General features: G+C 39.5%; 2 protein-coding genes across 2 annotated transcripts in view; one reads left to right on the top strand and one right to left on the bottom strand.

Moving 5' to 3' along the window:
• The window catches only part of PRRG1 (proline rich and Gla domain 1), a 315720-nt gene that overhangs the window by 236815 nt on the left and 65027 nt on the right, over positions 1 to 13878 (bottom strand). The window lies entirely within an intron of this gene.
• On the top strand, positions 12108 to 12877 carry LOC109260289 (ferritin heavy chain-like). The gene has a single exon (XM_053891724.1). It carries the CDS (start codon positions 12285 to 12287, stop codon positions 12831 to 12833), a length of 549 nt encoding a protein of 182 aa, XP_053747699.1. The 5' UTR covers positions 12108 to 12284; the 3' UTR covers positions 12834 to 12877.

Raw genomic sequence — 13878 nt, forward strand, 5'->3', positions numbered from 1 at the left:
AAAGAAACAAGGGCCCTGAATGATACATTGGATCAGATGGACTTGACAGATATATTGAGAACTCTGCATCCCAAAGCAACAGAATATACTTTCTTCTCGAGTGCACATGGAACATTCTGCAAGATAGATCACATACTGTGTCACAAAACAGCCCTTCATAAGTATACAAGAATTGAGATCATACCATGCATACTTTCAGACCACAATGCTATGAAGCTTGAAATCAACCACAGGAAAAAGTCTGGAAAACCTCCAAAAGCATGGAGGTTAAAGAACACCCTACTAAAGAATGAATGGATCAACCAGGCAGTTAGAGAAGAAATTTAAAAATATATTGGGCACCTGGGTGGCTTGGTCGGTTAAGCGTCCGACTTCGGCTCAGGTCATGATCTCACGGTCCGTGAGTTCGAGCCCCGCGTCGGGCTCTGTGCTGACAGCTCAGAGCCTGGAGCCTGCTTCCGATTCTGTGTCTCCCTCTCTCTCTGACCCTCCCCCATTCATGCTCTGTCTCTCTCTGTCTCAAAAATAAATAAACGTTAAAAAAAAATTAAAAAAAAATATTGAAACAAATGAAAATGAAAATACAACAATCCAAATGCTTTGGGATGCAGTGAAGGCAGTCCTGAGAGGAAAATACATTGCAATCCAGGCCTATCTCAAGAAGCCAGAAAAATCCCAAATACAAACTCTAATAGCACACCTAAAGGAAATAGAAGCAGAACAGCAAAGACAGCCTAAATCCAGCAGAAGAAGAGAAATAATAAAGATCAGAGCAGAAATAAAAAATATAGAATCTAAATACACTGTAGAGCAGATCAATGAAACCAAGAGTTGGTTTTTTCAAAAAATAAACAAAATTGATAAATCTCTAGCCAGGCTTCTCAAAAAGAAAAGGGAGATGACCCAAACAGATAAAATCATGAATGAAAATGGAATTATTACAACCAATACCTCAGAGATACAAGCAATTATCAGGGAATACTATGAAAAATTATATGCCAACAAACTGGACAACCTGGAAGAAATGGACAAATTCCTAAACACCCACACACTTCAAAAACTCAATCAGGAGGAAATAGAAAGCTTGAACAGACCCATAACCAGCAAAGAAACTGAATCAGTTATCAAAAATCTCCCAGCAAATAAGAGTCCAGGACCAGATGGCTTCCCAGGAGAGTTCTACCAGACATTTAAAGCAGAAATAACACCTATCTTTCTCCAGCTATTCCAAAAAATACAAAGGGAAGGAAAACTTCCAGACTCATTCTATGAAGCCAGTATTACTTTGATTCCTAAACCAGACAGAACCCAGTAAAAAAAGAGAACTACAGGCCAATATCCCTGATGAATATGGATGCAAAAATTCTCAATAAGATACTAGCAAATCGAATTCAACAGCATATAAAAAGAATTATTCACCATGATCAAGTGGGATTCATTCCTGGGATGCAGGGCTGGTTCAACATTCGCAAATCAATCAACGTGATACATCACGTGAATAAAAGAAAAGCACCATATGATCCTGTCAATCGATGCAGAAAAAGCATTTGACAAAACCAGCATCCTTTCTTAATAAAAACCCTCGAGAAAGTCAGGATAGAAGGAACATACTTAAACATCATAAAAGCCATTTATGAAAAGCCCACAGCTAACATCATCCTCAATGGGGAAAAACTGAGAGCTTTTTCCCTGAGATCAGGAACACGACAGGGATGTCCATTCTCACTGCTGTTGTTTAACATACTGTTGGAAGTGCTAGCATCAGCAATCAGACAACAAAAGGAAATCAAAGGCATCAAAATTGGCAAAGATGAAGTCAAGCTTTCACTTTTTTGCAGATGACCTGATATTATAAATGGAAAATCCGATAGACTCCACCAAAAATCTGCTAGAACTGATATATGAATTTAGCAAAGTTGCAGGATACAAAATCAATGTACAGAAATCAGTTGCATTCTTATACACTAATAATGAAGCAACAGAAAGACTAATAAAGAAACTGATCCCATTCACAATTGCACCAAGAAGCATAAAATACCTAGGGATAAATCTAACCAAAGATGTAAAAGATCTGTATGCTGAAAACTATAGAAAGCTTATGAAGGAAATTGAAGAAGATATAAAGAAATGGAAAAACATTCCGTGCTCATGGGTTGGAAGAATAAATATTGTCAAAATGTCAATACTACCCAAAGCTATCTACACATTCAATGCAATCCCAATCAAAATTGCACCAGCATTCTTCCTGAAGCTAGAACAAGCAATCCTAAAATTCATATGGAACCACAAAAGGCCCCGAATAGCCAAAATAATTTTGAAGAAGAAGACCAAAGCAGGAGGCATCACAATCCCAGACTTTAGTCTCTACTACAAAGCTGTCATCATCAAGACAGCATGGTATTGGCACAAAAACAGAAACATAGACCAATGGAATAGAATAGAAGCCCCAGAACTAGACCCACAAACGTATGGCCAACTCATCTTTGACAAAGCAGGAAAGAATATCCAATGGAAAAAAGACTGTCTCTTTAACAAATGGTGCTGGGAGAACTGGACAGCAACATGCAGAAGGTTGAAACTAGACCACTTTCTCACACCATTCACAAAAATAAACTCAAAATGGATAAAGGACCTGAATGTGAGACAGGAAACCATCAAAACCCTAGAGGAGGAAGCAGGAAAAGACCTCTCTGACCTCAGCCGTAGCAATTTCTTACTTGACACACCCCCAAAGGCAAGGGAATTAAAAGCAAAAATGAACTACTGGGACCTTATGAAGATAAAAAGCTCCTGCACAGCAAAGGAACAACCAACAAAACTAAAAGGCAACCAACGGAATGGGAAAAGATATTTGCAAATGACATATCGGACAAATGGCTAGTATCCAAGATCTATAAAGAGCTCACCAAACTCCACACCCGAAAAACAAATAACCCAGTGAAGAAATGGGCAGAAAACATGAATAGACACTTCTCTAAAGAAGACATCCGGATGGCCAACAGGCACATGAAAAGATGCTCATCGTCGCTCCTCATCAGGGAAATACAAATCAAAACCACACTCAGATATCACCTCACGCCAGTCAGAGTGGCCAAAATGAAGAAATCAGGAGACTATAGATGCTGGAGAGGATGTGGAGAAACGGGAACCCTCTTGCACTGTTGGTGGGAATGCAAACTGGTACAGCCAGTCTGGAAAACAGTGTGGAGGTTCCTCACAAAATTAAAAACAGACCTACCCTATGACCCAGCAATAACACTGCTAGGAATTTACCCAAGGGATACAGGAGTACTGATGCATAGGGGCACTTGTACCCCAATGTTTATAGCAGCACTCTCAACAATAGCCAAATTGTGGAAAGAGCCTAAATGTCCATCAACTGATGAATGGATAAAGAAATTGTGGTTTATATACACAATGGAGTACTACGTGGCAATGAGAAAGAATGAAATATGGCCCTTTGTAGCAACGTGGATGGAACTGGAGAGTGTGATGCTAAGTGAAGTAAGCCATACAGAGAAAGACAGACACCATATGGTTTCACTCTTATGTGGATCCTGAGAAACTTAACAGAAACCAATGGGGGAGGGGAAGGAAAAAAAAAAAGAGGTTAGAGTGGGAGAGAGCCAAAGCCTAAGAGACTCTTAAAAATTGAGAACAAACTGAGGGTTGATGGGTGGTGGGAGATGGGTATTGAGGAGGGCACCTTTTGGGATGACCACTGGGTGTTTTATGGAAACCAATTTGACAATAAATTTCATATACTGAAAAACAAAAGAAGAGATTATATAGAACGTAGAATAGCAGTTAGCTACAAAACAATGCAAATACGAGTTTATAGAACAAGTTTTTATATTAATACCTATAAAAATACCTAGCATAAAAAAGGTGATCAGTAAAAATACACAAATGAATAAATGAGAGCTAATCACTGATACTAAGTAAGAACTTCTTGTCTAGGAGTGCTTGGCTGGCTCAGTCGGAGGAGCATGTGACTTTTGATCTCAGGGTTGTGAGTTTGAGCCCAACGGTGGGTGTAGAGATTACTACAAAAAATAAATTAAAAAAAAAAAAGGAACTTATTGCCTACTACTAGCTGTGTAACTATTCTGTAACATTTTTAAACGATGACAGGAGTTCAAAGTCAAAACAAATAGTTTTCATAGACTATAACACTGGAACTTTTATTTGTTGATTCTGCATGTGTTATGAATAATACTGTGATGGTTGCTTCTACACGTCAACTTTACTGGGCCATAGAGTACCGAAATATTTGGTCAAACATTCTGGGTGTATCTGTAAGGGTGACATTTTAATTGGACAAGGATGACCTTTCTCATCCCTTCTATTCAATAAAGTACTGGGAGTCCTAGCCAGATCATTCAGTCAAGAAAAAGAAATAAAACACATCAAAATTGGAAGGAAGAAGTAAAACTGTCTCTATTTGCAGATAACATGATATTATATATAGAAAACCCTCCCAGTGCCCGTGTAGCTCAGTTGGTTAAGCATCCGACTCTTGACTTCAGCTCAGGTCATGATCTCATGATCTCATGGTTCTTGGGATTGAGCCCCACCTCGGCTAGTTTGGGATTTTCTGTCTCCCCCTCTCTCCCACCCCTGCTCATGCATGCACATGCACTGGGGCTCTCTCTTTCAAAATAAATATATAAACATTTAAAAGAAATAGAAGAAAACCCTGAAGACTTCAGCCCAAACTGTTAGAACTAATAAACAAATTCAGTAAAGCTGCAAGATACAAAATCAATATACAAAAATCGGTTGCATTTCTATACACTAACAACCACCTATTAGAAAGAGAAATTAAAAACAATCCCATTTGGGGCGCCTGGGTGGCTCAGTCGGTTAAGCGTCCGACTTCGGCTCAGGTCACTGTCTCACGGTCCGTGAGTTCGAGCCCCGCGTCGGGCTCTGGGCTGATGGCTCAGAGCCTGGAGCCTGCTTCCAATTCTGTGTCTCCCTCTCTCTCTGCCCCTCCCCCGTTCATGCTCTGTCTCTCTCTGTCTCAAAAATAAATAAACATTAAAAAACAAACAAACAAACAAAAAACAATCCCATTTGTAATTGTAACAAAAATAATAAAATACTAGTAATAAATTTTACCAAGGAGGTGAAAAACCTATACAATGAAAACTATAAGACATTGATGAAAGAAACTGAAGACACAAATTAATGAATACATATTTCATGGTCACAGACTAGAAGAATTAATATTTTTAAAATGTCCATACTCTTTGAAGGAATGTAGATTCAGATTCAAGGTAGTTCCTATCAAAATTCTAATGGTATCTTTAACAGAAGTAGAATAAACAATCCTCAAATTTGTATGGAAACACAAAATAACTCAATCAGCCAAAGAAATTTTGGAAAAGAATAACAAAGCTGGAGGTACCATGCATTCTGATTTCATATTGTTTCACAAAGCTATAGTAATCAACACAATATGGAATTGGTATAGACACATAAATCAATGAATCAGAATACAGAGCATAGAAATAAGCCCATAAATAGTCAACTAGTTAATGACAAAAGAGGCAAGAATATACAATGGATAAAGAATAGTCACTTCAATAAATGGTGTTGGAAAAATTATACAGTTACACACGAAAGAAACTGGATCCCTATCTTAAAGCACACACAAAAATCAACTCTAATTGGATTAAAATTTGAATATAAGAACTGAAACCATCAAATTCCTAGAAGAAAACATAGGGGGTAAGTTTCTCGACATTAGTCTTAGTAATGACTTTTTGGATTTGACACCAAAAGCAAAGGCAACAAATTAAAAAATAAACAAGAGGAACCATCAAGCTAAAAAACTTCTGCTTAGCAAAGGAAACAGTTAACAAAATGAAAAGGCAATGTATGGAATTTTCTTTAAAAAGAAAATAGTTGCAAATCATCTCTCTGATAAGGGGCTAATATCCAAAATATATAAAGAACTCATACAATTCAGTAGGAAAAAACCGATTTAAAAAATTACAGAGAAACTGAGTAGAAATTTTTTCCAAAGAAGACATCCAAATGGCCAACAGGTATATGAAATGCTATTCAACATCATTCATAGTGAGGGAAATGTGAATCAAAACCACAATGAAATATCATCTCATACCTGTTAGAATAGCTATCACCAAAAAGACAATAATAAGAAATAATAAGCACTGGTGAGGTCGTGGAAAAAAGGGACCCTTGTGCACTGTTGGTGGGAAGGGAAATTGGTACAGCCACTTTGGAAACTAGTATGGAGATTCCTCTACGAAAAACAGTATGGCAATTCCTCAATAAATTATAAATAGAACTACTCATATAAATACTACTATGAACTACTAAATACAATATGAACTACTAGTAATAAAAATAGAACTAGATCCAGTATTTCACTTCTGGGTAAATATCCGAAGAACCTGAAATCACTATCTCAGAAATATATCTGCACCTTCATGTACTGAAGCATTATTTATAATAGACAAGGCATGGAAATGACCTTAGTATCTATCAATGGATGAATAAAGAAATTGTAACATATATACAATGGAATATTATTTAGCCATAAAAAGGGAGAACCTACCAATTGTGGCAGCATAGATGGACTTTGAGGGCATTATGCTGAGATAAGCCAAACAGTGACAAATACTTTATGATTTCACTTACAAGTGGAATCCAAAAAACCCAAACCCACAGAGAACATATTGGTGGTTGCCAGAGATGGGGGGTGGTGATGCGGAGTAGGGGAATGGGTAAAGGTGGTCAAAAGATAAAAATGTCCAGTTGTAAGATAAATATGTTTAGGGGATGTAATGTACAGCATTGTGCCTACAGTTAACAATACCGTATTGTATATTTCAAAGTTGTTAAAAGAGTAAATCTTAACAGTTCTTATCATAAGACAAAAAAATTGTAACTGTTTGAAGTAATTAGTGTTAACAAACTTATTGTGGCAATCATTTGGCTATATATATGTGTGTATATATATATATATATATATATATATATATAATCATTATGTTGTACATCTTGGACTAATACAATGCCTATATGTCTCAGTAAAACTGAAAAAACACCTTGCCTTAAAAAATTTTGAATTGGTAGATTGGGTGAGTCTCACCCCTGGGAGGGCAATCAGCTGAAGGCCAGAAAAGAACAAAAAAGCTGACCCTCCCTTGAGTAAGAGGGAAATCCTCCTCCCTGACTTCCTTCAATCCGGGACATTAGTATTTTCTAGCCTTCAAACTTAAACTGAAAATCAGTTCCTCATGGTTCTTAATGCTGCTGGCCATCATCTCTACTGAGTCTCCAGTTTGCTGACTGTAGCTCCTGGGACTTGTCAACCTCTATAATTGCATGTACCAATTTCTCCCCCATCCCAATTAATTAATTAATGTAGTTAGTTTTAATTTAAATTCCAGTTAGTTAACATACAGTGTAATGTTATTTTCAGGTGCACAAGTTTGTGATTCAACACTTCCATACAAGCCAAGTTCTTATAATTAGGTGTATATGTGTATATATATATATATACACACATTCATATATACATGTATTCTGTTTTTCTGGAGAACCCTAACACAGATACTGACTAGAAACATTTCATTTTATGGTCCTATAATCATATTTTTAAAAAACATGATCTGCTCTAGGGGCACTTGGGTAGCTCAATCAGTTAAGTGTCCGATTTCAGCTCAGGTCATGATCTTGCAGTTTGTGGCTTCAAGCCCCACGTCAGGCTCTGTGCTGACAGCTCAGAGCCTGGAGTCCACTTTGGGTTCTGCATCTCCCTCTCTGTCCCTCCCCTGCTCATGCTCTCTTTCTCTCTCTCTCTCTAAAATAAATAAATATTTAAAAAAATTAAAAAAAACATAATCTGCTCTAAAGTTTTTCCATTCTATGTTTGTATTTAATTTTATATTCCTACTAAAGAAAAAAAATGGATGGAATGTTTTTGTTTATACATATACATATTTTCTTTGTGGAAATTTGAGGTCCTAGTCCATGCTTATTTGTTGATTTTCTCTTAGAAGAGTTGATTTTTATGTCTTATGTTTCTCTTAGTTATATATTTTACTGTTACCTACTTCCCTAGGAGGTAATGATGAGGGATGAAATATTTGAGATACGCTCTTAACACCCCTTAGTACATGGTACACATAAAACTATTCAATGACATTATTATTTAAAATATTTACAGAGTCAAATTGTAGGGTTAATTTCATTATTAAATATTGGGAATATAATAAGGAAATATTCCACAAAATCAAGACTTCTTTAAATAGATTCTTACAGTGAAGTCTACAATGGAATCACACAAGGAAATTTTGCAAGTCTACAATTCTATGAAGACAAAGCACTTGTGTTAAGCAAATATAGAATAAAATTTTATATCATTGAGAACTGATCATGTAGTTCTTTTCCAGTTCTAGTGTGTGATTTTCTCATTAAAATCAACTTATTGTATGGCCAACTAATCTTTAGCAAAGCAGGAAAGAATATCCAATGGAATAAAGACAGTCTCTCCAGCAAGTGGTGCTGGAAAAACTGGATAGCGACATGCAGAAAAAATGAACCTGGACTACATTCTTACACCATACGCAAAAATTAACTCAAAATGGATGAAAGACCTAATTTGATGACAGGAAGCCATCAAAATCCTCTAAGAGAAAGCAGGCAAAAACCTCTTTGATCTTGGCCGCAGCAACTTCTTACTCAACATGTCTCCGGAGGCAAGGGAAACAAAAGCCAAAATGAACTATTGGGACCTCATCAAAATAAAAAGCTTCTGCACAGTGAAGGAAACAATGACCAAAACTAAAAGGCAATTGACAGAATGGGAGAAGATATTTGCAAACGACATATCAGATAAAAGATTAGTATCCAAAATTTATAAAGAACTTACCAAACTCAACACCCAAAAAACAAATAATCCAGTGAAGAAATAGGCAGAAGACATGAATAGACACTTCTCCAACGAAGACATCCAGATGGCCAACTGACATATGAAAAAATGCTCAACATCACTCATCATCAGGGAAATACAAATCAAAACCACAATGAGATACCACCTCACACCTGTCAGAATGGCTAACATTAACAACTCGGGCAACAACAGACGTGGGTGAGGATGTGGAGAGAGAGGATCTCTTTTGCATTGTTGGTGGGAATGCAAGCTGTTGCAGCCACTCTGGAAAACAGTAGGGAGGTTCCTCAAAACACTAAAAACAGAACTACCCTATGACCCAGCAACTGCACTACTAGGTATTTATCCAAGGGATATAGGTATGCTGTTTTGAAGGGGCACATGCACCCCCATGTTTATAGCAGCACTATCAACAAGAGCCAAAGTATGGAAAGAGCCCAAATGTCCATAGATGGATGAATGGATAAAGATGTGGTATACACACACACACACACACACACACACACACACACACACACAATGGAGTATTGCTTGGCAATCAAAAAGAATGAAATCTTGCCACTTGCAACTATGTGGATGGAACTAGAGAATATTATGCTAAGTGAAATTAGTCAGAAAGACAAAAGTCATAGGACTTCACTCATACGAGGACTTTAAGATACAGAACAGATGAACACAAGAGAAAGGAAGCAAAAATAATATAAAAACAGGGAGGGGGACAAAACATAAGAGATTCTTAAATATGGAGAACAAACAGGGTTACTGGAGGGGTTGTGGGAGGGGGGCTGGGCTAAATGGGTAAGGGGCATTAAAGAATCTACTCCTGAAATCATTGTTAGACTATATGCTAACGTGGATGTAAATGAAAAAAAAATTAAATTAAAAAAATCAATTTATCAAGTAGACGGTGTTATTATTCCATTTCTTTACAGAATCAACAATTACCTTCTAGAGAGGTTTATACTGGGACATTTGATACTTGATTCTTTGCTTTCTTCATAAAAACTGATTATAAAATAGTATAAACTTCCAAAGAGGAATAAAAAGACCCCCCCCCCCAAGGGGCATCAGTTAGAGCCATTGGATTAATCCTTTCCGTGAAAATAGGCATTTTATACTAATTTTATTTGAGAGCAATTATAATAATGTGTCACTATCTTGTATCTTGAGAATGGAGGCCACGTTTGATTCTTCTGTATATCTCCAGAATCAAACAGTGTCTGATATATATTTGGAGTACATAAATGGTTGTTCAATTAATGCACAAATTAGGTATAGATACCTACATTGATCTTATATTTTCCACTATAATATCCATGAATTCTAAGAATATATTGTTTTTTTAAATTTCCATACAAATGTATAATATCTTGTATGTATGCACTTGCAACAATAAGGGGGGAAAGATGGCAGTTTTGTGTTTGTTTGGTCTGCTTCTCCCCTAGGCTGCAAACCCCCCTGGAACAGACACTTCTGTCTTTGTTACTAATGCATGCCCAAGTCACAAATCAGTGCCTGGGCTATATTAGGTAATCAATAAATATTTGTTGAATGAATGAATAAGAGGCAATTTGAAATCAGTGGTATTCCTTACCACTGTGGCTCATTTTGTAGAACATACCTGAGAGATTAAAAATAAATAAATAAATAAAAGGCTTGCTGAGTGGCAATGAAAGTACAGATGAGGTTGGAGAGGAGGAACACAACCACATGGTTAGTAGTGCTTTCTTTAAGAATACACCCAGGTGAAACAAAAAAAGCACCTAGGTGGGGTGTCTGGGTGGCTCATTTGGCTAAGTGGTGGACGCTTGTTATCAGCTCAGGTCATGATCTCACCATTGGTGAGGATGAGCCCCACATCTGGCTCTTCACTGGCAGTGTGGAGTCTGCTTGGGATTCTCTCTCTGCCCTTCTGTTCGCTCTCTCTCTCTCAAAATGAATAAATCAACATTAAAAAATACTTATGAATGCACCTAAACCTTTTGTTTCCTGTGAGAGAAAAGAGAAACCTGAATTTACCCAGGAGGAAGGGAATTAGCAGGCCAGGTAAAAGGGAGTGAGCAAATCCAGGATGTCAGTGAAGAGATCACTGACACTGTCCATATTGGGATCCAGACAGGGCAGAAAGAATGTGTTTTTAAAACTAAGCTGAAAGTTTATGAAATGGGAGAGAATAAAGGGAATGAGGAACAAATGCAAAAACAGTGGAAGATCGAGAGGTAGAAAGACTCGCTGAGATTTTGGAGGTGCTGTTCTGCTGCCAGAAAAATCTGAACCTGACCACGAATAGGAGAGAAGTGAAGTCACTGAAACTAGTAAGGTCTAGGAACTGAGTGAGGAGGCTATCAGAAGTGTCAACATCATGGATGTTGAGCCACAGAGGATAGCTGCCATCCAAATAAAGCCTTATGATACTAAATATACCAATGATACCACAAAAGCACCGTATTTAATGCACAATCACATCAGGACAGTATTCATGTAAATTGTTCAAAGAAACCATGCATGTGATTAACTCAAAACCGTTGCACTTACATTCATGAGTAACATTTTAAAATATTAAAATGCTCAGCGCAGTGTCTCCCTGTTCTCCCTGTGTCACTCAGGCTCCTTAAAACCTAGAACAGAGCTCGAGCTCCACCCCGCCCCGGCCCCGCCCCCTAGCCCCTCCACAGTCCCGGGCCCCTTTCCCTCGGACCACAAAAATCCTTTAACGGATCCTCACCCCTCTCCCAACTCCTGGGTAATGGACGGACCTTCCAGTTCCAGCCCAGAGCTCCAGAGCTGCTAGGCCAGGAGTGATGAAACTATGAAATTAGATTGTGGTGATGGTTGCCTAACACCATGAATATACTATAAACCATGTAGATACTCACTTTCAAAAGGTGAATGTTATAGCATATGAATTGTATCTCAAGAGTTATTTTATGAATGTTTGAAAAAAACAGGTAAAAAATAAAAAATCCTGTGGTTTTTTCTCATGAAATATATTCACATATCACAGCAATATATTAAACTATATTAAATATACATTTAAAAAAGAGATAGTTTTAAAAATGGCTTCAAGACAGCGTGGAGCTGCTCTGGGCCTCGTGCCTCACGGCGCCCCGCCCACCACCCCTCCCTCGCCTTCGTGACCACGCCCCTTCACGTAACGGATTCGCGTAACGGATTCAAACCCCCACCTCCGGAGTAACGGACTTCATTCCAGCCGCATCTCGGAGACTGCCGCCGGGCCTGCCTGGTCGGCTACTCTGAAAAAGCGCCGGAGACCCGCCGCCACCGCCTTCCGCCTCGCCGCCCTCGTTTCTGAGCCGCCTTCGCCTTCGCCTTGGTGCCAGCGCCGCCAGCCATGGCCACCGCGCCGTCCTCTCAAGTGCGCCAGAACTACCACCCGCAGTGCGAGGCCGCCATCAACAGCCAGATCAACCTGGAGCTCTACGCCTCCTACGTGTACCTGTCGATGGCCTTCTATTTCGACCGCGCCGACGTGGCCCTGGAGAATTTCTCCAAGTTCTTCCTGCGCCAGTCCCACGAGGAGAGCCAGCATGCCGAGAAGCTGATGCAGCTGCAGAACCAGCGTGGGGGCCGCATCCGCCTCCGCGACATCGTGAAGCCTGACCGCGACAACTGGGAGAACGGCCTCAACGCCATGGAGTGCGCCTTTCACCTGGAGAAGAGCCTGAACCAGAGCCTGCTCGACCTGCACCAGCTGGCCACCGACAAGAACGACGCCCATCTGTGCAGCTTCCTGGAGACCAACTACCTGCACGAGCAAGTCAAGGTCATCAAAGAGCTGGGGGGCTACATCACCAGCCTGTGCAAGATGGGGGCCCCGGAAGATGGCTTGGCAGAGTACCTCTTTGACAAGCTCACCCTGGGCAACAGCGACAAGAACTGAGTTGGGACTGCCTTCCCATAGCCACAGGGTGCATGGTGACTTCCCCTGGTCATCATGCCAGGCATGCATTTTGCAGTATTGCTTTTGCAAAACGTTCCAGTTTCTTCTTCCAGTTTTCCATAAATAAATAAAGTTATTTTGTTTCAATAAAGTTATTTGGTTCCTAAAGAAATAAAGGTCCTCTGGGTGATTTGTGTGTGGAAATTTCTCACCTTTCCAGGAGTCGCTCCACCCACCCATGCCCCATCCACACACAGCTCAGGATCTCCCAAGGTGGAGGGAGAAGGTGGGAGGTGGATGGGACCCTGGAAAACACAAAAATCAATTTTCTCCTTATAAATGCTGAAGGTATATGGGGGTGGGGTGGAGTGGGGTGGGATGGATGGAGCCCTGGTGAATATGGGAGCCTGTGCCATGATAAAAGTATAAAAACATGACCTGACAGTCACAGTTGGGGTTGCCTCTGGAGAAAGCAGAGGGAATGGGATTGGGGAGGGATTAAAATAAAGGGTTGGTAAATTTTACTAGAAAATCTTTAGTTTACTAATATAAGCAAATATTAATGTTTGTTAACATTTAAAAAAATTTTTTTACACTTATTTTTTTGAGAGACATAGAGCACAGGTTGGGGAGGGGCAGAGAGAGGAGACACAGAATCCTAAGCAGGCTCCAGGCTCTGAGCTGTCAGCACAGAGCCTGACACAGGTCTGGAACTCACAAACCGTGAGGTCATGACCTGAGCCGAAATCAGACGCTTAACCAACTCAGCCACCCAGGCACCACTAGTATTTGTTGACAGTAACTGGGGAGCAAGGTGGAGACCCCAGAAGCCAGCGTGGCAGAGTATCTCTTCAACAACCTACCCAGGGCAACGGTGATAAACTGAGCCTTAGACTGGCTTTCCCATAGACAGGGGAGTGAGTTCGTAGGTCACCAAACTGGACATGCTTATTGCCCTTACAAAACATCCAAATATATTTTTTCCTTCAATTGTGCCCTTCCATTAAAGTAACATGGTACCCCCCCCCCCCAAAAAAAAAATCAA

The sequence above is a fragment of the Panthera pardus genome, unplaced genomic scaffold (genome assembly GCF_024362965.1).
Source record: "Panthera pardus isolate Hobbes unplaced genomic scaffold, ASM2436296v1 HiC_scaffold_27, whole genome shotgun sequence".
Taxonomy (NCBI): domain Eukaryota; kingdom Metazoa; phylum Chordata; class Mammalia; order Carnivora; family Felidae; genus Panthera; species Panthera pardus.

Coding starts and splice junctions, on each gene's coding strand:
- LOC109260289 (XM_053891724.1), top strand. CDS start 12,285: ATGGCCACCGCGCCGTCCTCTCAAGTGCGCCAGAACTACCACCCGCAG.